Below are 26,890 nucleotides of genomic sequence, written 5' to 3'. Positions count from 1 at the left end.
CACATGCCGCGGAGCAACTAAGACCGTGCGCCACAACTACTGAGCCTGTGCTCTAGAGCCCGTGAGCCACAACTACTGAAGCCCGCACCTAGAGCCCATGCTCCCCGACAAGACAAGCCATGACAATGAGAAGCCCGCGCACTGCAACAAAGAGTAGCCCCTGCTCGCTGCAACCAGAGAAAGCCCACACACACCCAAAAATAAAAACAAATAAATAAATAAATTTTAAAAAAGAAAAGTAGTATTCCTCCAGCAGTAATTTCCATAAATCTGTTACCCCTAAATTCAAATTTAGAATTAAAAAAATTAAAAGCCCTATATTTTATTGATTTTTAAAAGCATGAAGTCTAAAGAGAACATTTTTATCCTGGCTTAAATGTTTTGCTCATAACTATTACTTGTTGAGGAGATTCTTCCTTTCTAAAATAAGTCTCATGGTATTTTGAAAACAGGATGCCAGTTCCAGGATTAGAAGGTATTACTGGGACATTAATGTCAGTGCAACTGCTGAGCACAATGCACAAAAGGAACTGCATTGATAAACATGTATTCTTGCAGACATCAGAAAAAAAAAAATTTTTTTTTATCCATGTGGAAAAAGTTGATGTGCGGAGTGAGATAAAACTTACCTTGCACCAATAGATAAAAAGCTACAAGATTCTGAAGACACCACCCATCCTTCTGTTTCTGAAGACTTTTTTTCTGTAAATCACAAGACAATCGATTCAGTTACTGAATTCAAGAAATTTTAAAAGAGGCTACGTATTTCAAGAGAACAGCTAAACACCAAATAGATAAGCAAAAGAGCTCATAGAATATCCATTACTATGACTTTAAGAGCATATGGTTCCTCATTTGACTAGAGCCAAAGATAAAATTAATAATCCCAAGATTCCTTCAAACAATATGGTTTCATGGCCTGAATAAGACATCTGATAAGTCAAAAAGAAAATCGCTGAAATCATACTGCACAAATGAAAAAGCTGGGCAAAGGATATGAATAGGCCACTCAGACAGGACAAAACAGGAACGTCCACTAAATATATTAAAAATGGCTCAGCTCAGAAATACTCAAGGAAATGTACTTTGAAAACTAACTGTCATTTTTTTCCTTTTTACCTAGCTTTTACTCAATAAGCTCCTTATACCTACAGATTTCAAGGTGTGCCAATAGTAGGATAATGACTTGGGAAAGCATTATAAAATTATATTTCTTTTGAAGTTCATTACCTTTATCATTTATATCAGATACAGGAATAAGACGACCAATGCACAGAGGACGATTTCCATAAGGATCTCGTACTGCATAAATCACATCTCTGTGCATTATAATCAGAGAGTATGCTGTGGGTGCTTCCTTCATTAAGTTTTTAATCCTGGAATCAATTAAATAATTGAATGAATAATTTTAGTTACAAACACATGCAAGACCAAGCTCTCATTACCAGACCTGCACACTCGGCCTACTTTTACCATTACCTTGCCACCCAGTCTGGGGTGTCATCTTGTTCCTGAGGAGGGGTATACGCCAGTAACTGGGTGATCATTTCGCTATCAGAACTTGTTGACAGACCAATACCGTGACGCAGAAGCTATTTGGAAAGGAGAAAAGTTGCAGTCATTAGAGGGGAAGCTTTAACTCACCCCTCACCCAATAGCCTGCCATCACAGAAAGAGATCAGGCATCCTGTAGATGCTCAGTTAAGGAATCCTGCATCCTACCAATGGTAGGTATGTATGCATAATAACGGAGAACCGCTGCTGGAGGCAATGGGAAGTCTCTGAATCTTTTCAAACAGGAAAAAAAGGGGGAAAAAAAAGTGCTTTAGGAGGTATACAGGAAAGCTTTTGAAAACTAAATTTGATGGAATGTAGACCTGCAGTGGGTGGCTGGAGGAGGGGGACGGAGAAAGCATGAGGGTTTGGGATTATGGTTCTAACTTTTTCAGCCCTCGACACTCCTGAGAGAAAGGACACATTCCTGTAAGAGTGGCACACTGCAGTGCAGACTCTCAACTCAGGTTTTTTGGTGGTGGCGATGGTGGCTATCCATCCTCACTGATCATCCCTGATGCAGCGAAATGTGTAGAGGTGAAGTCTAGCATCTGGGTAAGGGGTTAGGCGAAAAATAATGCCCTGGGTATTGTTTAGAATGGAACTTCCAGTGGTACCTCTAAATAGTGAGTTTTTAAATAATTTTTACTTCATATTTTTTAAACTGAATAAAAAAATTTTTTTTCATTTCGGAGCAAAAAAACTGTATTATAGTAACGACAATGGCAGAGGCTAAGAAGAGGGCAGGACAAAGTTCTGGGAATACTTAAATCAATTTTACAAATCTCAACTCCAAAGCAGTGCATCAGAATCACCTAGGAGCATATTAAAATGCAGACTCAGCAACCGGCCCCTCCCCAGACTCTGGGGGGGGGGGGGAAATCTCTTAGAATTTGTAATTATAACAAGTACTCCAGCTAATTCTGATACAGTTGTTCTTTGAAGTTAGATAACAGGTAGCAACAATAGGGTAATACCCTTTTCCAAGCTCCTCAATAACTTCTTTTCAGTAATTTATTACAATCATGAAAATGCATTAAAAAAACCTTACCTTTTTCCTTAAGCGAGCCGCATTTACCAATTCGCCATTATGTGCCACAGCTATTTTCCCATGAAGTGTTTCAACAACAAAGGGCTGGCAATTTTCTAATTCACAGTTTCCTTTAGTGGCGTACCTCGTGTGTCCAATTCCAAGATTTGAAGTATATAATTTCTTCAAATTGTCTTCAGTAAAGACGTGATTTACAAGACCCATTCCCTTGCAAAGTCAAAGTTAGAGCTCATTTTAGGGAAAAAAACACTAGTAGCATTTTTATATGCCTTTGCTCAGACAATCCCAAATTAGAAAATGAAGTTCACTTAATTTCTCTGTGCTGCAGAATTCTAATCTTAAAAAACAAAGGGGGTGGGCTTCCCTGGTGGCGCAGTGGTTGAGAGTCCGCCTGCCGATGCAAGGGACACGGGTTCGTGCCCCGGTCCGGGAAGATCCCACATGCCGCGGAGTGGCTAGGCCCGTGAGCCATGGCTGCTGAGCCTGCGCGTCCTGAGCCTGCGCGTCCGGAGCCTGTGCTCCGCAACGGGAGAGGCCACAACAGTGAGAGGCCCACATACCGCAAAAAAAAAAAAAAAAAAAACAAAGGGGGGACTAACCTAATTGTAAGAACTGTGATGCATTAAAATATATATTTGAGGTAAAATTCACATAACAAAATTAACCATTTTAAAGTGAAAAATTCAGTGGTATTTAATGTGGTCACAATGTTGAAGTGCTTGTTTTATAAGATACTTTTTGATAAAACATTGAAGAACAGATGTACTAAGCGTTAACATTTGTCAAATACAATAAACTAAATTGTTTGTAATTTTAAATTAAAGCATGTTAAAGTATTCAAATAAATGACTTGTCTGAGTCAGTCTAGCAAATCATCACTGGGAGAGAAATAAAAATAGTAATGACAAATAGAAGTGGTTGACCCTTGAACAATATAGGCTTGGACTGCACAGGTCCACTTTTTCATGGATTTTTTTCAATAAATATATCAGAAAATTTTTTTGGAGATTTGCAACAATTTAAAAATACTTGGCAGATGAACCGTGTAGCCTAGAGTAACTGAAAAAAATTAAGAAAAAGATGGGTATGTCATAAATAAAATATATTTAGATACTAGTCTATTTTACCATTTACTACCACAAAATATACACAATCCTATTATAAAATGTTAACATTTATCAAAACTTATGCACACAACAAACACAAACCATAAACTGTGCTATTTGCTGTTTCGAGAAATGTAAACAAACATAAAGGTGCAGTATTACATCATAACTGCATAAAATGAACTGCAGTCCGTACTGTAATACTGTAATAATTTCGGAGCCACCTCCTGTTAATATTGCAGGGAGCTCAAGTGCTGCAAGTACGCACTTAAAATTCCATGTGACACTAATCCTCTCCGGGTGAGCCCTTCATCTCTACCTCAAGTTGCCTATTGCAGTAAAAAGTCTCCTCTCCCAGTTCCTGCGTATTTTTCTTCGTGTTTACTGCAATACCGTAAACCTTGAGTAACACCGTGGGACCCATTCAAAGTGCCACTAGTGATGCTGAAAGTGCTCCCAAGAAGCAGTCACGACTTTACAAGAAAAAGTTGAATTGCTTGATGTCTACTGTAGATTGAGGTCTGCAGCTGCAGCTGCCCCACCATTTCAAGATAAATGAATCCAGCATAAAGACCATTGCAAAAAAAAGAAAAGGAAATATGTGAAGTCGTTGCTGCAGCTATACCAGCGGGCACAAAAATCTTGCACTTTTTGTGAAATACCCTTTTATCTTATATTGAAAATGCAGCTTTTATGTGGGTGCATGATTGCTATAAGAAAGGCGTACCTATCTAATATGATTCAAGAAAAAGTGAAGTCATTATATGATAGCAATGCAAAAGGAAGGTGAAGGATCTAAAGCTGCAGAATTAAATGCCAGCAAAAGATGGCTGGATACTTTTAGGAAGAGATTTAGCTTAAAAAATGTCAAGATAACAGGAGAAGTGACTTCTGCAGACCAAGGGGCAGCAGGCAAGCTCCCAGACAGCATTAAGAAAATCATTGAGGAGAAAGGATATCTGCCTGAACAGGTTTTTAACGCAAAGCAAAAGAGACCTATTGTGGGAAATAAAATACCACAAAGGACATTTATCAGTAAGGAAGTGAAGCAATGCAAACACCAGGACTTAACGCAGTAAGGGATAAGCTAACTCTCCTGTTTTGTGCAAATGCAGTCAGGTTTAGGATCAGGGCTGCCCTTATCTATAAAGCTGCTAACACCCCCTCCCCCACCCCGAGCCTTAAGGGGAAAAGATAAACAGCAGCTGCTAGTCTTTTTTCTTTTTTTTTAAAATAAATTTATTTATTTATTTATTTTATTTTTGGCTGCATTGGGTCTTTGTTGCTGCGCACGGGCTTTCTCTAGTTGTGGCGAGCAGGGGTTACTCTTCGTTGCATTGCGCAGGCTTCTCATTGCAGTGCACGGGCTCTAAGCATGCGGGCTTCAGTAGTTGTGGCATGCCGGCTCAGTAGTTGTGGCTCACAGGCTCTAGAGTGCAGGCTCAGTAGTTGTGGTGCATGGGCTTAGTTGCTCCGTGGCATATGGGATCTTCCTGGACCAGGGCTTGAACCCATGTCCCCTGCACTGACAGGCGTATTCTTAACCACTGCACCACCAGGGAAGTCTGGCTGCTAGTCTTTTAACACATGGTTGTACAACAAGAAAGCCTGAACAACAAGAACACTTTTTCTGGACTGGTTCCATCAATGCTTTATCCCTGAAGTCAGGAAGTACCTTGCTAGTAAGGGATTGCCTTTTAAAGTTCTTTTGATATTGGACAACGCCCCTCCCATCCAGAACCCCATGAGTTCAACACGGTCAGACCCAAGTGGTCAAAGTGGTGTGCTTGCCCCCAAACATACCTCTAATTCAGCCTCCCTATCAGGGGATCATAAGGACCTTCAAGGCTCATTACACAAGGTACTCTATGGAGAGCACTGTCTACGCCATGGAAGACAAACCCAACAGAAAGAACATCATGAAAGCCTGGAAGGATTACACCACTGAAGTTGCCGCAGTTGTTATAGGAAAAGCTGGAAAAGCCGTCAGACCTGAAACAATAAATTCCTGCTGGAGAAAACTGTGTCCAGATGTTGTGCATGACTTCATAGGATTTACGACAGAACCAGTCAAAGAAATCATGAAAGAGATTGTGGATATGGTAAAAAAAATAAAAAATATAAATAAATAAAAATGGTGGGGGATGAAGTGAAGATATGGATCTTGGAGAAATTCAAGAGCTAACAGTCACCATACCAGAGGAATTAACAGAAGATGACTTGGTGGAGATGAGTGCTTTCGAACCAGTGCCAGATGATGAGGAATAAGACACAGAAGAAGCAGTGCCAGAAACAAACTGACACTCTGGCAGTAGGGTTCCGATTATTCAAGACTCTTTTTGGACTTCTTTTACAACATGGACCCTTCTATGATACAGGCACTGAAACTAAAGCAAACCGTGGAACAATTGGTACCACATAGAAACATTCTGGGAGAAATAAAAAAAGCAAAAAGTCAGACAGAAATTATGACATATTTCCATCAAGTTACATACAGTGTACCTGCCTCTCCTGCCTCCCCTTCCCACCTCTTCCACACCTGAGACAGCAAGACCAACCCCTCCTCTTCCTCCTACTCATTAGGAATGAAGACTACTAGGTTGAAGTCCTTTATGATGATTCACTTCCACTTAATGAAGAGTGAATCATCAACATACTGTACAGTTAATAAACTTACCTGTTGTGGATGTGTGAGAGTCTTCTTGTGAAAATCTAGTAACTGTACAGCAGAAACCATATGAGACATTTTGGTGTCACCACCATCACCATTGCCTAAGTAGTCATTGTGTACAATATCATGTGGAAGACCGGTATTAAAGTGGACAGCCCATCTTTACATAGGCATAAAGTGAGTGATATTTTATAACGATTCATTTATTAGTGTATAGGCTAGGCAACCATAAAGCAATCATATTGCTTCTTCTTTGTTACCAATGCATGAATTGTTATACCTATAAATATGAAGTTTTTCACATTATCTTTTCATTTTTGAGGTCTAGTGTTAGTAATACATATAACATCTACAGTGTTCTGTATTAAGACTACATTAACATAGGTACCAACAGAATTTATCTTGTGAAAAGACAACATAAGCTTATTGTATCGATAAAGGCAGTACTATACTGTAAATGTATTTTCCCTCCTTTATGATTTTAATAATATTTTTTCTCTAGCTTACTTTATTGTAAGAACGGTATATAATACATATGACATAAAAAATATGTGTTAATCAACGGTTTATGTTATCAGTTAAGGTTTCCCGTCAACAGTAGGCTATTAGTGGTTAAGTTTTGGGGAAGTCAAAAGATATATGCAGATACTGGACTGAACAAATGTCAGCGTCCATAACCTGCATTGTTCAAGGGTCAACTATACTTCTAATTACAAATTATTTTTATTCAAAGTTCCTCCCCTCACCACTATATACTAATTATCTTCGGGCTATTGTTACCTTTATACTCAACATTTTTTAATGCTTAAATATACCTTGTGTGTTTTGAATGTTGGTATCGAATTCCCATCACTGGTCACAATACCAGCACTCTCCTGACCCCTGTGAATATAAAAAGGTATCAGCTGTTAAATTTACCCCATTGATAAGCTTCTTAATGACTTTTATGAAACATACTTTTCTCAGTAACATCCATGAACTCAGTCTTACACCACATTAAATGCTACTAGCACTGGTGCCACTTCCACTCATGATGATGACAATGACAACGATTAGCAATAGCTGCAGATGAGACTGCCTGAGTTCTAACTAATATGCCAGGCACTGTCCTAAGCATTTACATGAATGATCTAATTTATTAGGCTTTGAAAACAATCCTCTGAAGTAGGTACTATGATTACCATTCACATTTTACAGAAAAGGACAACACTAAAGAAACAGAAGTAACTTGTCTCATGTCACACAGAGAATGGTGGCACAGCCAGGATTAGAACACAGACAATCTGACTTCAAAACTTCTGACTTCTAACCTCTGTATTATGTGACCTCTAAATAAGGTTGAGTATGTAGATATAAATAAAAAGCTCAAAATAAAGTAGCAGGCAACATGCTTGTGGGTACTGGAATTATGAACAAAATTAATTTTTTTGTTTTGTTTTGCTTTTTGCACTCATCAAATTTTTTCTGTCAAATACCTATCACTTTTGTCTTCAGAAAATAAATGCTACTTCAAAAAAGCCCAAGCTGATGAGACACTCTGTATCTCATTTCCTGCATTAGTATTTTTAGGTGATGATACAAAGAAAGCCAGAAGCTAGGCTTCCTAGCTAGGTAGGGTAACACACTGGTAAGACTTAGAGGATCTGTACCACAGTGGAGTACAAACTCAAAAGATACAATAAAGGTTCAAAGTGCTCAACAATTTTTAATAGTTCTGAACAAGTGCTATAAATACTAGATGTTTACTAACAAATTTTTGTTCCAAAGAATATATATCAGGGTAGAAATAAAAAGTAAATCTCTACCATAATATGTATGTATACATTAACAACTAATACATGATTTATTTGGTAAAAAGGATCTTTTCCAAAATTGTAATTGTTTAGACATTTTAATGACAAGAAAAATTACAATATTAAATGTACTTGCAAAGTAAAAATCTAAAAAGTTAAAATTGAAGTGATTTTACTAAATTACCAATGCTTTAAATACTATGAACTATCATGCTGAAAACAGACATGCGTAATACTATACATCCTATATAAATGAATAATTTGTGACTTAGGATTTATTTATTTAGTGAAATGATGTGGTTTGTAGTTAACCAATGTTCAAAGACTAAGTGATTCATATCAGAGGAGAAATAAAAATGTTAGCCATAAACCTTAGGGCAGAAAGAACCTCTGCCAACCATTTCCAAAACAAACAAACAAAAAATCAACAATCATATAGTAAACTAGAAATAAACACAAAAAAAGTTTTCTTTCCCTTTTGTCTCAAGGGTAATTTTTCCTTTAAAGCTGAAATGAATAACATTAGGAATCATTTAGGTCCAGGCTTCTTTAATCACAAAGCCTGCTTATTTGGCAGTTTCTCAAGTTACTCCCCTCAGGCAGCTTGAACCAGTTAAACTAGATCCTTTCAGCTCTTCAGAGCTTATTGACAACCAGCCGTCTGGTTTCCTAGGAAACAAAACCTTGGCTAGAAATAGTGAATCATTTCCAGGTCACTTTCAACATGGAGAGTGGAGCAGGAAAGCACTGGACTGAGGAAGAGGTTAAAGCTTTGCTAAGTATCTGGGCAGAAAAAAATATACGAAAACAACTCTATGGAACCCTGAGAAATAAAGGAATATTTATCTACATTGCTAAAAGGCTGCAAGCACTAGGAGTATACAGAGATTGGAAACAGTGCCGGGCAAAGTACAAAAATCTCAAATATGAATACAGAACGGTTAAATATGCCCACAACTCTGGAGACAGCTCTAAAACTATGAAGTTCTTCCATGATTTGGATGCGATCCTGCAGTATGAACCTGCCACACAATTAACAGAGGAAGATGCAAATGACAGGTGCCTGGCAACGCTGAGCCAAAGTACAGCCCCAGAGATCACAGAAGGTAAAAAGAAAAAGTACCATTCTTTTGTTTTTACCCAGCAAACTGTAAAAGAACCAGACTTGAGTCCATATGATAAATATAGCCTGAAATATCAAGGTTGAGAAAAATAACTGACCTGTTATGTATATGCTATTTTGCACAAGGTAAAAATTAATCTCAAAAGAGTTTAATGCCAACCATTTTAAAAACCTGTAAAATACAGAAAAAACACGTTAAAATGACACCAACTGCTAGTGCCAACTGCTCCTTACCCATGTTGATGCAGTTTTTGGAAAATGGATTGTGTTCTGAAAATATTTTAAGTCTTAATTTTATAAGAGTCGTGAAAAAAAAATATATTGCTCAACTGTTGTTTTCCCACAGCTCCAAATAAGATAGAACTTTCTGCTCTATATTATGTTCCCATTTTCCTAAATTTATAAATAAAAGCACTAAAATACTAATAACTGATAAAGAACTTCCTTACTTGTTTGGAAGAACATCTCCATTTTAACAGTAAGTAAAACAAATAGATTTGATAGATTAAATGATTTATGATTAATGATTTAAATACTGGCATATCTCAGGGATATTGTGGGTTCAGCTCTAGACCTCTGCAATAAAGCAAATATCTCAACAAAGCGAGTCACACAAACTTTTTGGTTTCACAGTGCATATACAGTATGTTTACACTATACTGTAGTCTATTAAATGTGTAACAGCATTAGGTCTAAAAAAAAAAACCAATGTATATACCTTAATTAAAAAATACTTCATTGCTAAAAAAATGCTAACCATCATTTTAGCTTTCAGTGAGTTGTAGCAGTAACATCAAAGATCACTGATCACAGATCACCATAATACAATTAAATAGTTTGAAACATCTTGAGAGTTACCAAAATGTGACACAGAGACCAGAAACGAGCATGCTGTTGGAAAAATGGCGCTAACAGGCTTGCTTGACACAGGGTTGCCACAAACCTTTAATCTGCCAAAAATACAATATCTGAAAAGTAATATATGCCTTATTAAAACAAGGTTCTTGAGCTGCTGTGTTGTTAAACCCAACACTATTTACATAGAATTTGCTCGCTGTGGAAGCCGAATGTATCACTAGGCAAATTGGGAAAAATCAATGGCAGTAATGAGATTTCTCCCATGGCCAAAATCTTAGCGTAGCTATTTTTAAGAACAGAGTTGTTCAATTCAATTCAAAATCTGTTTAATACCTACTGTCTGTGTACACCGTGTGCAAAGCAGTGAGTTACATGCATTCATGGATGTAACCACAGAAAGGAGGGAACTGTGAATAAATGTAACCCAAAAGAAAGTGGTAAGTGGTATAATAAAGGTACCAAATAAGAAGGGGGGTTAAAGATGAGAGATTACAGTTGAGTTAACTTGGGTTATCTGAACTTCGTGTTTAAAGCTCAATAATAAAATCCTTTGGTAAAAAATCCACCCAACTTACTGCCTTTACACTTCTAATACCAAACCAAATTCTGAGAAAGCTTTGCAGTCATTACCAAGTTAAACAGTAATTATATTATTTTATTCAGTTTATCACTCTGCACTCATCATCATCTAAATGCTTTAAGTATTGATTAACAATAAGTAAATCACTCACTGAGCTTCTGAAAGGCCTTGATTTAACCACAGGTTGGTGTAATGAAGATGTGATGGTAATATCTCCACTTCTTAATGGGATCTTCTAGCCCTTTCAGCTACTTGCATGGCTCCAAACTCCCCATTTCACTCATAAGCAGAGGGCCCACAATACACCTTAACCATGTATGTTTAAGGTATGTCAAACACCCAGTTCTAAAACCAACTCTCTTCCCCCATCAAAACTGATCCTCCTACAAATTGCTTCCACCTTACTATCACTGTATTTCTGGTCACTTAAATAGAAATGTTTGAGACAACCTTGATTTTTTGTCAGTCACTAAGTCCTTAAAAAAAATCTACTGACATGTTTCATAAATTTATCTCTCTGCTCCATTTTCATTACCACCATCCAGAACTTCATCGCATGGAATATTAGGATAACCTCTTAACTGGCCTCCCCAGTTTTCAGCCCCTTCTCACATTATCTTCCACAATGCCACTGATTGTTTTTATACAATTTTTTAAATTATAAAATTACAAACAATTAGCATTTTGTTTACATTTAAAATAATCTTTAAATTATACCCAGAATTGACCATAATTTAGGGTTAAATGTTACTTAATGGTTCCATAATATTTAACTGAGTGCATATACCAGAGTTTGGGTCTTTGCCCCCTTATATAACGGATGCTGCAATCGATTACCTTTCTCTTTTTTTTTGGCCACACTGCACGACTTCCGGGATCTTAGTTCCCTGACCAGGGATTGAACCTGGGCCCCAGCAGTGAGAGCGCCACGTCCTAAACACTGGACCGCCAGGGAATTCCCTACAATTATCTTTTGTCCATTTTTAAAATTATTACTTTAGGATAGACTATCAGAATTCAATTTCTGGTTCGGCGGGGGGTATAATTACTTTGAAACATATTGCTAAAATAACTGCTTTCCAAAAGAATTGTAATTTAACAATGAGACTGTCCCTTTTATAGAACACTGTCAAGTAAGATTATGGAGTGAGGTTGAAAGGGGGAGAGACTTTGCTAATTTAATAAATAATGGAGTATGCTAATTTAATAAAGAACCGAGTACAACAGTGTATGCAATAAATAACTTTTACTTTGCATTTGTTTAATTACTAGTGCTGTGGAACATTTTCCTACATATTTATTCAGTTTTACAAATTGACTGTTCATGTCAATTGAGGTCTTCGAAAAATCTGCATGACCTCTTTGGCCTTACAAGTTTGGCTGATTCTTATGCGACCCACAAAAGTTGAAAGTTTTAATATAGTCACATAGTTTCTTTTCTAAGGCTTAGAAAGCTCTCCTTTCTCCAGGTCTAATTCATTTATAATGTCTTCTGGTGTTCTTGGTGGAAGCAGCAGAATTTTTATTGGTGTAGGGTAAAAAGAGGAAGGGAAGGAAATGAATGTGCCTTTTCTACTGTTGGGATCAACCTCATTCATGCAAGGGGTAAGGACAGAGGATCTGGTCCCTTCTGTTAGGCAGCAAGTAGTCTGACTGAGCCTTTGCAAAAGACCCAAATACAAATTCTAAGACGCTTCATGTTCCGGAAGTTATAATTATCCTCAACCTCAGAATACCTTTGGCCGACTGCGGCCAAATCATATTCCTTCGCTGAAAGAAAGTTTCCGCTCTCTTTTCCTCCTCTTCCTACATACAGGTGCATTAGGAATAATGACTTAAGAGTTTCAGTTTAAAATCTCCATGGCATGGGGCCCCTACATACAATTTTGGGATTCATGCTAGGAATGACCAACCTAAGGGAAAAAAAGAGAAATCCCCCGAAGAAGTTGGGGAGAGAGCTTTTCTTTTCTTCCCCCCACCTGTATGTTCAGCTCCAGGACCTTTTCAGTAAACAAAAGTAGGCCCTAAAGCTGAAAACAGAATAGCAAACCCTACCTTTCCTTTCTGTTCTCATCAAGCTCGGCTGTTAAATTACCTGGGGATATTAACATCTTTTGTTCTTCTCTCTAAAGAGAATTTTTATGTAACTTCAGATTTTTATTTCCCATATTCCCAACTAAATCCAAAACATCCCCTAACTGCAGTTTAGCCTCAAATAATTATGAAACTTGATTTAAAAACTGACAATTTTTTTTTTTTAAAAACTGACAATTTTTATATTGAGTTTTAAATTTATATAATTATGCCATTTGAAAACACTGATACTTCCCTTATTTTTCACTTGTTTGTTTTTAATATAAGAATCCCCAGTATAATGTTTAAGATGATAAACAGCATTCATTTTCTTATTCTTTAATGGAATGCCTTGAAATTATAATGGTGAATAGTAATTTTAAAATGAACGTTTACACCATCAAAATCTTACCTAACATTGATCTCCTAATGTAAAATGCTATTTCTGTTACTCAGTAAAACAAAATTAGAAAAACATGTGGAAATGATATAAGGAGATCAAGGAGGGATGTCTTCATTTTTCAAGGCTGGCATGGTTCTTTTAAATGGTACATTCCTTGGTCCATTTAAGCAAAACTTAGATTAATTTCTGGAAAGTTTAGTATGTATCAATCAACTAGTTACATACGATACATACAAACTCAGCTATTTGACCATATATGCCAATAAAACAAGATTTTCTGATTATCTCATTGCAGGATTTCTCTTTCACATTACCAGTATCACTTAAAGGGCCGACTATGTTAAAGCACCTAAAATACAAAAAAAAAGAAAATACCTCATTTTAAAGACATAATTTAATTTGAAAACTAACTACAACCATCTCTAGAAACTTATAAAAGAAGCAAACAATTCTAGTGGAAGTTCAAAATGTCAACGTGATGGAAGAAATTAGATTTCTCTTTATGGACATAAATATTTAAACCATATTATACCACTATTACAAAAAGCATCTAACCTAAATCTATAATCCTTCATGAATATGAACAAATTCAACTCAAACTATTAGCATTATCAGTTATAATCCAATTTTAATTTTCCTTCGTACTTATTTCTAAAAGGAATTCTCTCTTTCCAGGCAAAATGTCAGTTACATCAGTAGACAAGGAAGACATCCCAGGAAATCCTTTACTTTTGGTTTCTCATGTCAGACCAATGGAACTAGGTAGGTATGGTATGGTGGGCCAAATATATAGTGAAACTGATCCAATTTCAAATTGGAAAGTAAGATTGGTTTCAAATCTGAGAAAATGGATGAGTTTTCCTGGTAGAAACACTTAAGATTAATTTATGTTTCCCTCTTTTTTACCAACCTATAAAAAAAAGAAAATCATTTCTAAAACAAATGATTTCCTTAACAAAATGTAAATTGCCTGGAAATATTAGCCTTCAAACCTCCAATCTTTATTATTTAAATATAGTAAGGCATCTGATGGCCAAAATTACACATAGTAAGTGCTTAATATTAATGAGCATATGACTTCAGCATTTCTGGGGTCTAAGAAGAACAGAATTTTATATTTGAAAGTAAATAATATCAAATCCATAATGAAGTCAAGGATGATTTTATTGACCCAAAAAGTCAACATAAATCTCTTTCTTGCTTCTAAATTCTTACTGAAAGTTAATCCAAGTATGGAAAAATACTGAAAAGCATCTTAAAGAAAAGAAATTAAATACACCACAAAATAAAAACAACTCCCTACCTCAAGTAAATACTACAGTGTTTTTTAATGAGTAATGTTATGGATGCTGAGGTCCAAACTACCTTTTTATTAAACATGAAATCTGAGAAAAACAAGATAATGGGTTGTTAAATAACCAATATAATGTCAAGTAATGCCATTACCATAAAACGAGTTGCAAAACTGTACCAGAGATGTAATACAAAGTTATTAAAATATTTATAACTAAGTGGAGACATTCTGCCTAATGCATTATGAAATTTCTGGCACATTTCCTTGCATTAAAAGAATATAATATTTCACTTTGGCATTTGGTCTTTAACCAATGGGACATCTTTTATTTTCACAAAGAGTAGGAAGCACCAGTTATTAATGTGCCTCTTCCAAGCCCTTCATTCATGAATAGTCTTGGTTCTCAACCCTGAACTGCACACTAGAATCACAATCCAGGGATGAGGGGTGAGGGCAGTGGTTTATAAAAGCTCCCTAGGAGATTCTGATATGCGGCAAATGGAAACCATTAGATAAAGAAAAAGCATGGGAAGGAGATAAATTGCTCACACCTATCATGAAAAAGTTGTCTTCAACAAGCTCTTTTCTTATGTAATTATATTTATTGCTTTTGACAAATAAATATTACAAAATTATATATTCGACTTTCACTATATACTAACATACATCCCACATACTAAAGGAGTGGAATGGAAGAGAAAGAAACGAAAGAGAAGAAAGTTGATCGAAATGTAACTAATTAAAAACACAGCTTTATTAAAGCCAGTCACTGTCACGGTAAGGAACAGATTCAGGTTCTGTGCTTCCATTTCCCAACTAGTTTAAGAGAAAAGCTAAGCTACGATTTACATTTCATCTCCTACAGAGAAAATTACTTCCTTTACTAATGTTGCATCCGATTATTTATCTTAGCTGACGTGTGTAACCCATATATCTGTTTCCCTCCCCACCCGGTACAGGTAACTCTCCACCAATAATGGAACCCCCTAATAATCCAACTTTCATTCCAGCTGTAGCAAATGAAGGAGGAAAACACTGGACTGTGCCAGAAGTCAGGGCTCTGATAGGCATCTGGTCTGATAAAGGCATACAACAACAACTAGAGGGAACAGTGAGAAATAAGAGGATATTTGAACAAATTGCTGCCGAGCTTCAGAAACTCGGAATAGAGAGAGACTGGAAGCAGTGCAGAACAAAGTACAAAAACTTAAAACATGAATACAAGATTGTAAGAATGGCTCAAGACCTAGGCATGACTAAGAGTATGAAATTTTTTACTGAGTTGGATGCTATTCTGGGACACAGTAAAACAGAAAACTCACAAGAACAGGAATCCCACGATGGAAAGGAAGCCACAGGATGTGCCAATGTAAAAATGGAAGAGGATCAGACAGGTAGGAAGGCAAAGAAAAGTAATCTTAACATCATGCTACCATATAAAAAAATGTCAATACATGAATACAGTTTAAGTTAAATAGGTTTCATTAAATGCTATTCAACAAGCTAATTGCTCAATTTATCATGAAACAGATTTCACATATATTTGATCAGAACACAGAAAATAGTACAGAGTTACACAGAAGGAGGAAAGAAATTTGAATTTCTAGAAGTTTAAAAAGACCAATTTTAATAAAGCAAAAATGCAATTCCAGATGGCAGAAGTTAAAGCAAATTTTCATACCAGTTGTGGTAAAATCATGAGTAAACAGAAAAGGGGCATTGAAAAACTTAGAAAAATACAAAACCTGTGAAAATGTAAGTGTGAGTTGTCCTGGGACACATCATAAAGTTCTTCAAAACGAGTTTAACCCAGAGGATTGAGATGCAATATACACAAAGACATGACAGACAGCATGAAATAAACTGTATGAGTTCTAGGCCAGGAGTCAGGAAATCCAAGTTCTAACTCAAGTCTCTGTGGAACTTTGAACTCACAAGTCTCTCCTCTAGACCTGACTATGTAAAAGGTCAGACTGGACAAGACGTTCTTAAAGACCTCTACCAAACATAATGTTTCTAGATCTCAACATCATTAAATGATGCAGTTCTAATTCTTAAGAGTATGAGTGTGTGTCTAGGGGAAAGAGAGGGAAATGATAGAGAGTTAGGATTGGGAAAGGGTGGTGAGAAGTCCTAAAATATTTCACTGGTGGACAAGAAAAGAAACTGGTCTGCTGGAGAACTATACATCTCCCCCATTAAAATTAAAATGTAAAATAACTGGTGATCAAGTAGCCCAACAGCAGCGGCCTGATTATGTTCCTACAGTAATTGCTGGAGGTGCAGCTGAAGATGACTGTCAGTTTTATGTCAGAAGACCTAGTAACACCAGGTATTTATAGTGACCTAAGACTAAAAAATATGTTTAAGGATGGGGAATCTAAGCTACAGAAAAGTGAACAACCACAGTTTTTAGTATCAGGTTCACTCTAAAGGGGAAAATAATATATCAGAACTTAAAACACAAATCTGAAAATGAATAAAAAACAAACCACCATATATCCCACTATGTTCATACAGTCATTACTGGAGATGCAGCTGAAGATGACTCGGTCAGTAATATGTCAGAAGACCTAAGAGAGACAGATACGAGACAAAGCCCTGGCACAGGTAAAACAGTATTCGTTTTTGGTTCTTTTTTGGTCTGTGACAAAATACATAAGATGTTATTATAAGATGCTGCTACAGACTGAACTGTGTCACCCCCAAATTCGTATGTTGAAGCCCTAACCCCCGCTGTTATTACATTTGGAGATGGGGCCGTTGGGAGATAATTAGGTTTAGATGAGGTCACAAGGGTGAGGCCTTCATGATGAGTTTTATGGGGACATGTGTATGCATATGGCTGATTCACTTTGTTGTGCCACAGAAACTAACACAGTATTGTGAAGTAATTATACTCCAATAAAGATCTATTTAAAAAAAAGAACATATACGAGAATGTTATAACATTATGGAGTACTGTTGGATAATACATTTCCAAAATACAGAAATGGAAGGTGGAAATTATTAATGACTGTAAAGTTCCCTAAGGCTGTTGTTCTCAAAGTGTAGCGGCATCAGCATCATCTGGGAACATATTCAAAACGCAAATTCTTGGGCCCCATCCAGAATCAGAAACTCTGAAGGTGAGGCCCAGCAATCTGTTAAGTACTTCAGGTGATTCTGATATATGTCAAATTTGAGAACCACTGCCCTGTGGTATAGGGTAGTAAGGGGATGAAGAGTGTGTGTTTCTCCTATCGGATGGTTTGCCTTTTACACAAACCAAAGTTGGGGGAAGAGGGGATCACTAAGCCCCCAAGCACAAGCCTAGCCATCACAGACCTTGTATGTAGTCTTTCAGTCGAAAGCTTCATATAGCCTTGGGAAGTATACAGACCAATGCTGATTAAAAACTCAGGTGCCCCACGGTCTTGGCAAACTTCAGATAAAAAGCTTGATGGGAGAAAGGATAGCTGCCAGAACACTGACAGGTATAAATGGGAGAAATTAAGGAGACTAACTAGACAGGAATGTGCAGCTGACTAGAGTGAGACAACAAAAGTAAACAAAGCTCTGTGCTCCTAAGGATTCTAAAGATATCACTGCAATGGCCCTTGTCATTAGGAGTTAAAATCAGATTACTACTTATAGTGTTTAATAAGGCAGAAGGATTTCCATGAAAAAAGTTAAAAACGTTAGCATTCAGAAGATGTAAGCTTGTTAGTCCTCTGGAAAACTCACTTAAGTACAACACCTCAAGGTAATTTTTTATATATAAAAGGAAAATATTAAGTCAGATGTAAACTGATAGGTTTTAAAAAGTTGTTTGGTTTATTTACATGTTAGTATGGAATATATTTAGAAAATATGAAACAGGATGTTTACAGTCATTCTAGAAATAATACTATTTTAAATCTTCAGGTGAAAATAAAAGCAAAGGTATAAACCCACATGGATCTCAGCAGCTAAATACGTATGAAAACAATTTAAATAGGCAAGAATTTTAGGCACACCTGCAATATATACCACTTGATGCACAAGTTGCCAGTCCACTATTTGGAAGATTGTTCTGTTGAGGTTAAAGACATGGATATTTATCTTTAGAAAAAAAGTTCACATCAATAGGTAGAGGTCACCTCATTTTTTTTATACATTTTACTAATAAATATTATTATCGGAGTTGCCATTGCTCCATATTGTTAATGTTGACACTTGGTCATAAAACCGATTTCCCAAAAGTAACACTTTCCTACCTTAAAAGTATACTATAAGCTTCTTTCGTATTTCAAATAAAAATCCAGCTAGAGCTGTGGACCCCTGAATTCTGGATAAGTAATTAGTTCCCAACTTAGAACTCCTGGAGATTTTGGTTTAGTGTGTGTTGTAGAGTGGATTCAGGCACCTGTATTTTTAGAGAAGATCATCAAGCACAGCCAGGTTGTCGTGGTTTTAGAGAATAATACCAGCAAACGGCTGAAGACAGTAATACATAAAATTCAATTTGATTCCACTTGGGGTAGAAAAATCAGCTACTTCCAGCAAATTATCACTTTAAAAATGTATGACCAACGAAATATGAAGAAGTTAATCAATCACCGGGAAGAATCATAGAACTCTTAGGCTATGCCTAAGTAAAAAGAAATGGCCCATGAAAACGGAATAACTACTTCTTTGGATCTAAAATAAATTTATTTTTCTCCCGGTCTGAGCATAGGCAATAGAGGAGAAAAGGAATCAGAAAGCTACCGCGGGAGAAAGGACTGGTTGTCTGAAGGGAAATTTGTGTTTGACAATCTTATCAGCTAGCTACCTGTCTCTTCTGAATATGGAGAAATTAAATTGCCTTAATGAATCTCCGTATCAGTTGCTATTTAAATGAGGTAGAATACCTCAATACCTTGGCATTCTGGCCAAAGTCACTGCTTTCTAGTATAGGACAGTCACAGGTAGATCAACTCAGAGGGGTAGAGACCGGCACATATATCCTATTAGAGGCCACTCTTATCGTCAGCCTAAAATTCACATGTGAAAGACTACATGGTTCTTTTAAGAATAATCTTAAAACTATTTTCCTTTTGGCTGTAGTAAAATGTATTTCCAAAATTAAAATAGTCACTAGCTTGGCAATTTCACAAAAATTAGCAATGTGATGGCCAGCAGAGGGCATTAAAGTATCTATTGATAGTACCTCAGAAGGCATGCCAAGCATTTTGTTTTCTCCAATTCATTTATTTCTTTTAACAGACTGAAGAATAGTCTAGTTTTCTTTAAAATGGAATATTTAAACACTTCTGTATATTTTGTATACAATTTGGATAAACTTAGCAGTAAAGTTATTATATACTCTAATGTACTTTAGTCATATGAAACAGTGTTAAGAACTTTTAAAAAATTATAAGCATGTAAAAAAAGCTAAGACGTAGGTAAGCTGATAAATTTAAACACAGGCAACTTGTTAATTAAAAAGGTGTCATTTTTCTAATTCTTACTGTTTATACTTTAATAAACTTTTAAAAAGCTGTGACAAAATAAAGCTTATGTCTGGTCTTTGCCCCTAGTTCCTAGCACAGAGTTTCAAAAACCTTTGGAATTTCCAGTGGTAGACGTGTTTTGGGTTTTTTTGTTGTTTTTGTTTTAAATTCTAATGAGGTGATCCAGGGTGGGTTTCTAGGTAGCTTCAGGATGGTCACCAGAAAAACCACCCTTGCGATGAGAGTTGGAATTTTGGCCCAGCCTGACCTCCAGGAGGTAGGTCATGCCATAAATCAATCATGTGGATGAAAACTCTGACTCAGGTGAGCTTCTTGGATGAACACATTGATATGCTGGAAGGGTGACACATCCTGCTTCCTGGACCGGCTCAGTCTTGCCCTACATGCCTCTTGATTTGGCTGTTCCTGAGTTCTTTTACGATAAAACTGTAATCCTAAGTATAGCACTTTCCTAAGTTCAAGAGTCGTTCTAGCAAATTTATCGAACCTGAGGAGGTCATGGCACCCCCTGAATTTATAGCCAGGCAGCCAGAAGTGTGGCCGGCATGTGAAGTAAAGGCAGTCTTGTGGAAGATTTGAGTCCTTAAAACTGCAGAGTCTGATGCTAATTCTGGGCAGTTAGTGTCAGAATTGAATTGCCGTACACACAGTTGGGGTGGACATAACAGAAACTAAATGCTCCTCTTTCCTTAAAAGATACTAAATTTAGGGATTCCTCCCTCCCCCCCCACATTGACATTTTACTGTCTAGAACTAATTACTCAAAATTTCTCCATAATACCTAATCTTTGTAAATGTTATGTCCTGGAATAGAACATGTGCCTCAGCCTAGGAACTGACAGTTTTAGTCACTTAAGTAAAATGTTCACTGAAGTATAAATTCATGTTTTGCTGAAATGAGATTTGAGCTCAAAGTTTACCGTGGACTTGGGATCTCCAAAAGTAACCACTGAGGCAAGGGTAGGGGAAGGGTTTGGGCATGGAAGGACGTGGTAGGTGTAGTTATAAAAGGGCAACCTTTTGATGAAACTGTTGAGTATCTTGACCTTGATAGTAAAGACACAAACCTACAAAGGTGATAAAATTATTATAGAAGTTAATACACACTGCAAGTGCACATGCACACATTCACAAATGAGTGCAAATAAGATCTGGGAAATCAGAACATAGTGGCAGATTGTACCAGTCAGTATCCTTGAAGTAACAGAATATTACGGTTTATAAAATCTCCACGTACCCATTGCTGCATATGCTTACTGCCCTCTTAACTACATTTTTGCCTCGCAGATCTACTAATACAAACCTTTGTCTAATTTTACAATAATCATTGCAAGCAACTAGACACCTAATCATAGTAATATAGATTTTCTTTTTAAATATCCCAGTGTATAGGAAAGTACAGCTGGGATAAAAGAAGACTGTCACAGCATTGCTGTACTTCAACATAGCAATCCAACATACCCATATGAGGAGCCGTCCCCAAATTACAAACATGTGACTTGTAAACATCCTAAACACATACTGGTCCACTAGAATAAATCCCTGTTATATTTACCGGGCTAAGCATTTTAAGTTCCTTAAAATATTTATCACTTATCTGCTGTTAACATCTGAATGTGAAAACTGCTAAAACCACTTAAAATCTTAAGAGTCTTTCATTCCTTTATATGTATTGCAATAAGGATCATTCTCAGTTAAAAGGAGGATCAAATGAAAAAAGAGATGTAAGAGCACTCTGGCAGGCATTAAAATGTAACAATGAAAGACGTTACCAAATTGGATCACAAAGCACTTTCATACTCCCAAACAGAGCATACTGCCTCGAGACTTTTAAGGCAGCATACTTCCAACATTTTGGTGTTGGTGGTGAATTCTATAAGGGCATCTCAAAGTTTGGTTACAGATGGCAAATGTTGCTGGCTTTGAGGTTACAGTTTTGATGCTGGGATCCAGTCTTACTACTTTTTCAGCACAATCTTCAATTGCAAAAGTAGATTGGGGTTCTGTGAACAACAAATTTAAATTGCTACTGTTTGTTTTCTGACAGAGGAAGACACTGTAAGTACTGCCTCAGAAGAGGTGCGTGGCCCCACAGCACTGCACAGTATCACTGGGTCAGGTACAGCATATACATTGTTGAATTTTAAATGTTCTTTTGATACTGAAAATCTAATATATACCAGTTTAAATAGTTACAGGGAAGATCTCTATTATGTATTATCCCAAATGCCTGAGTTGGTAGAGAATATGGTAGGGAGTAAAGAAAATGTCTATTCGCACTTCTTTTTTTAAGTTAATTAATTAATTAATTAAATTTTTGGCTGCGTTGGGTCTTCGTTGCTGCGCACGGGCTTTCTCTAGTTGCGGCGAGCCGGGGCTACTCTCCGTTGTGCTGCGCAGGCTTCTCATCGCGGTGGCTTCTCTTGTTGCAGAGCACGGGCTCTAGGTGCGCGGCCTTCAGTAGTTGTGGCTCGTGGGCTCTAGAACACAGGCTCAGTAGTTGTGGCGCACGGGCTTAGTTGCTCCGCGGCACCTTGGATCTTCCCAGACCAGGGCTTGAACCCGTGTCCCCTGCAGGCGGATTCTTAACCACTGCCCCACCAGGGAAGTCCCTATTCCCACTTCTTACTAAAAAAATCTGTAAATACAGAGACTCTCCATATTCATAAATATCCAATGAAGAATACCTACTGATGAAAAGCAGCTAATATTCTCACTAATATTGGGGATTAGTCTGCCTTATAATTTAAAAAATATTTTGTTTGCATATGAATATATGAAAAAAGATGATCCTTATACTGAAATTCTCAGTGCTTTACATCAATCCAGGTTGTTTTAAATGAATGATATTCAAATACAGGATGTATCTAAAAGTTTGAATAATTGTAACCCATGTCGATTCATAGGTAATCATATTCCTTTAGAAGATGCTAAAAGTCATTTACAGATTATAACAGTGAGCAACACAGAGGCTGGAAAACACTGGTGTGACAATGAGGTCAGAGCACTTATAAACATATGGTCTGACGAAAAAATTAAGCAAATGCTTGAAGGGGCCACAAGAAACAAAGAAATATTTGAGGAAATTGCCAGAAGACTAATGCAGTTTGGAATAGACAGAGACTGGAAACAATGTCGTACCAAATACAAAAATTTTAAATATGAATACAGAGTTTTACAAAAGAAAACTGGCAACCCTCAAGGAAAAATGAGATTTTATGAAGAAGTTGATGGCCTCCTAAGACAACCATCTCTCAGAACTGCCAAATGGAAACATGGTAACCTTGGAAGTGACCCTTTCAAAATGAAAATACTATAAACTTTCCTCTTTGCATTTAACTTAGCAAGATATTCTTCAGTAGTAAATTCCTAACACTATTTTATGTTCAAATGACCCCCTAAATTATTATAAATCACATACCTAATATAAGTCAAGAATTTCAATGTCTTTTCAAATCTTGTACCAAAATATTCCTAATTCTTAAACTCATTCTTCATCTGTCCAACTGCTTAAATGTTCTAACTTTAGTGGATTTGAATGCTTGAAGACTAATGTATTTTAGACGATGTCATATAATGATTCTTCTCCTATGTTCTCATTTAAGAATTATTTGAAAGTCATACCCAAAACCCAAGAACTTTGAGAATCAAGAGAAGAGCACATGAAGACGGTAAGAGTCTGAGAAATGCCAACTTTTTCCACACTGAGAAAAACTTCTGTAGCTTTTTCCTGATCAGAGATGTTTATTCCTGTCCTTGACAAATTAGACTATATTGTTTGAGTTGTGTGAGAGCAAAAAATGCTGAAAAATGATTTCTTTCATAGCTTATTAAGAGTGAAAGTAAGAAAGTAAACAGAAACTTTCCCAGATCAGAAATTTCTGCACAGCTATGCATTTATCATGAGCCTTTAAATTACACTTTTCAGTGATTGCTATTAGAAGACTAGGATGTAAAAGGAAAACCCCCCACAAACTAGTAAGTTCTGAATTTTGGTTTTCTCCAAAGGTAGCCAGCAATGGTTGTGACATTTTAGTATTGATAATTCTACAAATAAGCCAAACGCAGAAGCCAGCTAATTATGGAGCTGTAATTCCAAACTGACCCATTATAAGTATCAGAAAAGGTAACATAATATAGTATAGCACAGAGAAGAAAAACGGAGAATATAAGAAAAAGCACTGGTCTGAGACTCAGAAAACCTGAGTTCTAGTCTCCCTTTACCTGAAAAATTCAACACGGAGCAAATGACTGCATCTCTCTGGATCTCTAAGATGATCCAACTTTAGCATATAGATTTATAATTTATTGAATTGTTTTGAGTTCACATAAATAGTTAAAGAGCTCAGTTTTTACAAAGTGAAGACATCTATGGAACTACTACTCAAGTCAAGATATAAAACATTACCAGCACCCTAGAGGCCCCCCATCATCATTAATCATCCTCTTAGCCCCCATAACAGTTATCAATATTCTGACTTCCATCACCACAGATTAGTTTTAGAATCATACAGTATGTTTTTTCTTTAGTATGTATTTTTTAATGTCAAGCTTCTTTTACACAACATTGTTTGTGACATTCATCCATGATTTTACTTGTAGCAGGAGTTTGTTCTTTTTTATTGCCGTAGAATTTTCCATTATAGGAACATACATCCCACTACCTTCTTTATCCAATGTTTCCAGATTGGGGCTACTATGAATAATGCTGCTATAAAAATTCTTGTGCATGTCTCCCAATAAACATATGTATGCATCTCTGTGGAGTATACACCCAAGAGTGGGATGCAGGGTCACTGGGTATGCATATATCCAGGCACTGTTCTAAGCACTTTATATATTAACGCATTTAATCCCTACTACAACCCTATGAGGTATAGGTGTTATCATCATCCCCAATTTACAGAGGAGGAAATGGAGGCATAAAGAAGTCTGTGCTGTTGCTCCATTGCCTCTCTGTGAGGGGCAGGGACCACATCAGCCCTGCGTAGTACAGTATTCCTAGTGCCTTGCATACACACAGGAAGAGCTCAGCAAATATTTTTTGAATAAAGTATTAGAGAATAGCAGGAATCCACTGCCCCCCAGCCCTGCCAACAATGCTTATACCTCAAGTGAGCTGAAGATTTTATTCTCCATTTTTTGACATAAATTACAAATCAGACGAGTTGCCCCATGTTTGCCTTCTCTTAATGCCCTTTAATGGATATGCTATTGAAAAGGGAAACTGCTAAGGATTAACCACACAAAAGTATCATTCCCAATACACTGAATTTGTGTACTGGACCTTTAAAATACATAAGTCTAGCCCAACAGGTAAGAAACCAGACTCAGAAATTAAGGAGACTTGACCAAGATCAAACTGTTACTAGCAAACTTGGGACTAGATTTCAAGTCTTATGTTAAAGAGGCTGTTCCTAATACTCACCAGAATGACAAAGCAGTAGTACTTTAAGACCCTTTTGGGGATAAGTCACTTTTCCAACTAAGGGACTGTAAAACACTATAGGAATGTAACATGTTTGGTCATTATTTCTAAGAGATAAAAATCAAAAAAGTTAACTCCAGCCTTAATATGCAACTCAAAGCAAGTTCTCTGATAATCTACTCCTGTGTTCTCCAACAAACTAAATGAAGATAACTGGGAACTAATTCCCCAGGTTGGTCTGAGTTCATCTCTCTATCTCGCAAGTGTCTTTCTACTGATACGTTATATACTCTGTTTGCAGAACCAGCGGCAGTATCTCTTAAGAAAACTGCTCCTGAGATCACTGCAAATCAGTTTCCTCAAAGAAGAACAGAACCAAAAGATTGTACAGAATGTTTTTGCAGTCAGGAGACCCCCTACGTGACCCAACTTCATCAGGTAAATGTCATAAATTTTTAGAAAAAGTATGAAAATGTTTATCAGTTGTAGGGTTCAATTCCTAACCCAGGGAAATGATAATTCACTGAAAGGCATTTTCATCTCCTAACTAACCAAGGAAAGGCTAGCCAGTTGATTCATGGGATAAATCTATGAAATTTTAGTAATTCCTTTTATGGAACCTTCAAATATGTCCATGTCATTCTAGTCTCCATAAAATGTGACTGTGGTTTAAAGATTTCTGATCTGTCAGGGGGTGTGTGATTTGTCCAGAATTGTGCAAACCACTGAACTAATATTTTTAGGGCTGAAAAAGCACTTGGTGATTATATGAATCTGGCATGAACAAGCATGCACACACAGTTTTACAGCTGAAGAGGACAACTAGTTAGTTTAACATTGAAAAGTCCCCCTGACAGGGGCTTCCCTGGTGGCGCAGTGGTTGAGAGTCCGCCTGCGGTTGCAGGGGACACGGGTTCGTGCCCCGGGCCGGGAAGATCCCACATGCCGCGGAGAGGCTGGGCCTGCGCGTCTGGAGCCTGTGCTCCGCAACGGGAGAGGCCACAACAGTGAGAGGCCCGCGTACCGCAGCAAAAAAAAAAAAAAAAAAAAGAAAGAAAAGTCCCCCTGACAGAAAGTAGAGCTATGGTATAAATCTGCAAATAGCCAGACTACTAAAAAGAAGTACTTCTGGACGAACCCATCTGAATTAAGCATCCAGTACATGACTGTCTAGTAATTGATACTCCATTTGTTTTTATATATAAAATACATAACATTACAACTTTCAGGTATTCTGTTATCCCTGACACTAAATGTCTATGCCTAAGACAAAAACAGAACCAAATACAATGCAAAAGTGATAGAAATTTCACCTTCTAGATTCCATGTCTTAGGAAGAAAACGTGTAAGGGATAAATCCCTTCATCAAAAATGGGGGAAAAAAATCAATTGAATCTTGTTGCTGTTGTTTTAAAACTAGCCATTGAGTGGAGGAGGGTGAAGAGGTAGATAGAGCCTTCTGCAACAAACCACCACTTG

The 26,890-nt window shown here is 36.9% G+C and overlaps 2 protein-coding genes across 5 annotated transcripts in view; one reads left to right on the top strand and one right to left on the bottom strand.

The window, feature by feature from the left end:
* Positions 1 to 26,890, bottom strand: part of PPAT (phosphoribosyl pyrophosphate amidotransferase) — a 37,137-nt gene that overhangs the window by 7,630 nt on the left and 2,617 nt on the right. The window contains exons 2-6 of the mRNA XM_004268254.3: positions 7,198 to 7,264; positions 2,606 to 2,812; positions 1,480 to 1,592; positions 1,231 to 1,376; positions 630 to 702 (exon numbers count right to left, since the gene is read on the bottom strand). Coding sequence (XP_004268302.2) covers positions 630 to 702; positions 1,231 to 1,376; positions 1,480 to 1,592; positions 2,606 to 2,812; positions 7,198 to 7,264 — 606 coding nt within the window. The remainder of the gene's footprint in view (positions 1 to 629; positions 703 to 1,230; positions 1,377 to 1,479; positions 1,593 to 2,605; positions 2,813 to 7,197; positions 7,265 to 26,890) is intronic.
* Positions 8,885 to 26,890, top strand: part of PAICS (phosphoribosylaminoimidazole carboxylase and phosphoribosylaminoimidazolesuccinocarboxamide synthase) — a 53,705-nt gene continuing 35,699 nt past the window's right edge. Inside the window, exons 1-8 of one of the 4 annotated variants that reach the window (XM_049709308.1) lie at positions 8,885 to 9,281; positions 13,888 to 13,974; positions 15,517 to 15,900; positions 17,027 to 17,116; positions 22,031 to 22,102; positions 22,890 to 23,261; positions 23,589 to 23,654; positions 25,713 to 25,849. In XM_049709308.1, coding sequence (XP_049565265.1) covers positions 8,900 to 9,281; positions 13,888 to 13,974; positions 15,517 to 15,900; positions 17,027 to 17,116; positions 22,031 to 22,102; positions 22,890 to 23,261; positions 23,589 to 23,654; positions 25,713 to 25,849 — 1,590 coding nt within the window. In that variant the 5' untranslated portion in view covers positions 8,885 to 8,899. Of the gene's footprint in view, positions 9,282 to 13,887; positions 13,975 to 15,465; positions 15,901 to 17,026; positions 17,117 to 22,030; positions 22,103 to 22,889; positions 23,262 to 23,588; positions 23,655 to 25,712; positions 25,850 to 26,890 lie in introns of all 4 variants that reach the window. The other 3 variants (XM_049709307.1, XM_004268253.3, XM_049709309.1) reach the window with 3 other exon arrangements.

Source organism: Orcinus orca, chromosome 4 (genome assembly GCF_937001465.1).
Source record: "Orcinus orca chromosome 4, mOrcOrc1.1, whole genome shotgun sequence".
Classification (NCBI taxonomy): domain Eukaryota; kingdom Metazoa; phylum Chordata; class Mammalia; order Artiodactyla; family Delphinidae; genus Orcinus; species Orcinus orca.
The sequence above is the reverse complement of the archived record's forward strand: the minus strand, read 5'-3'. Positions and strand labels throughout refer to the sequence as shown.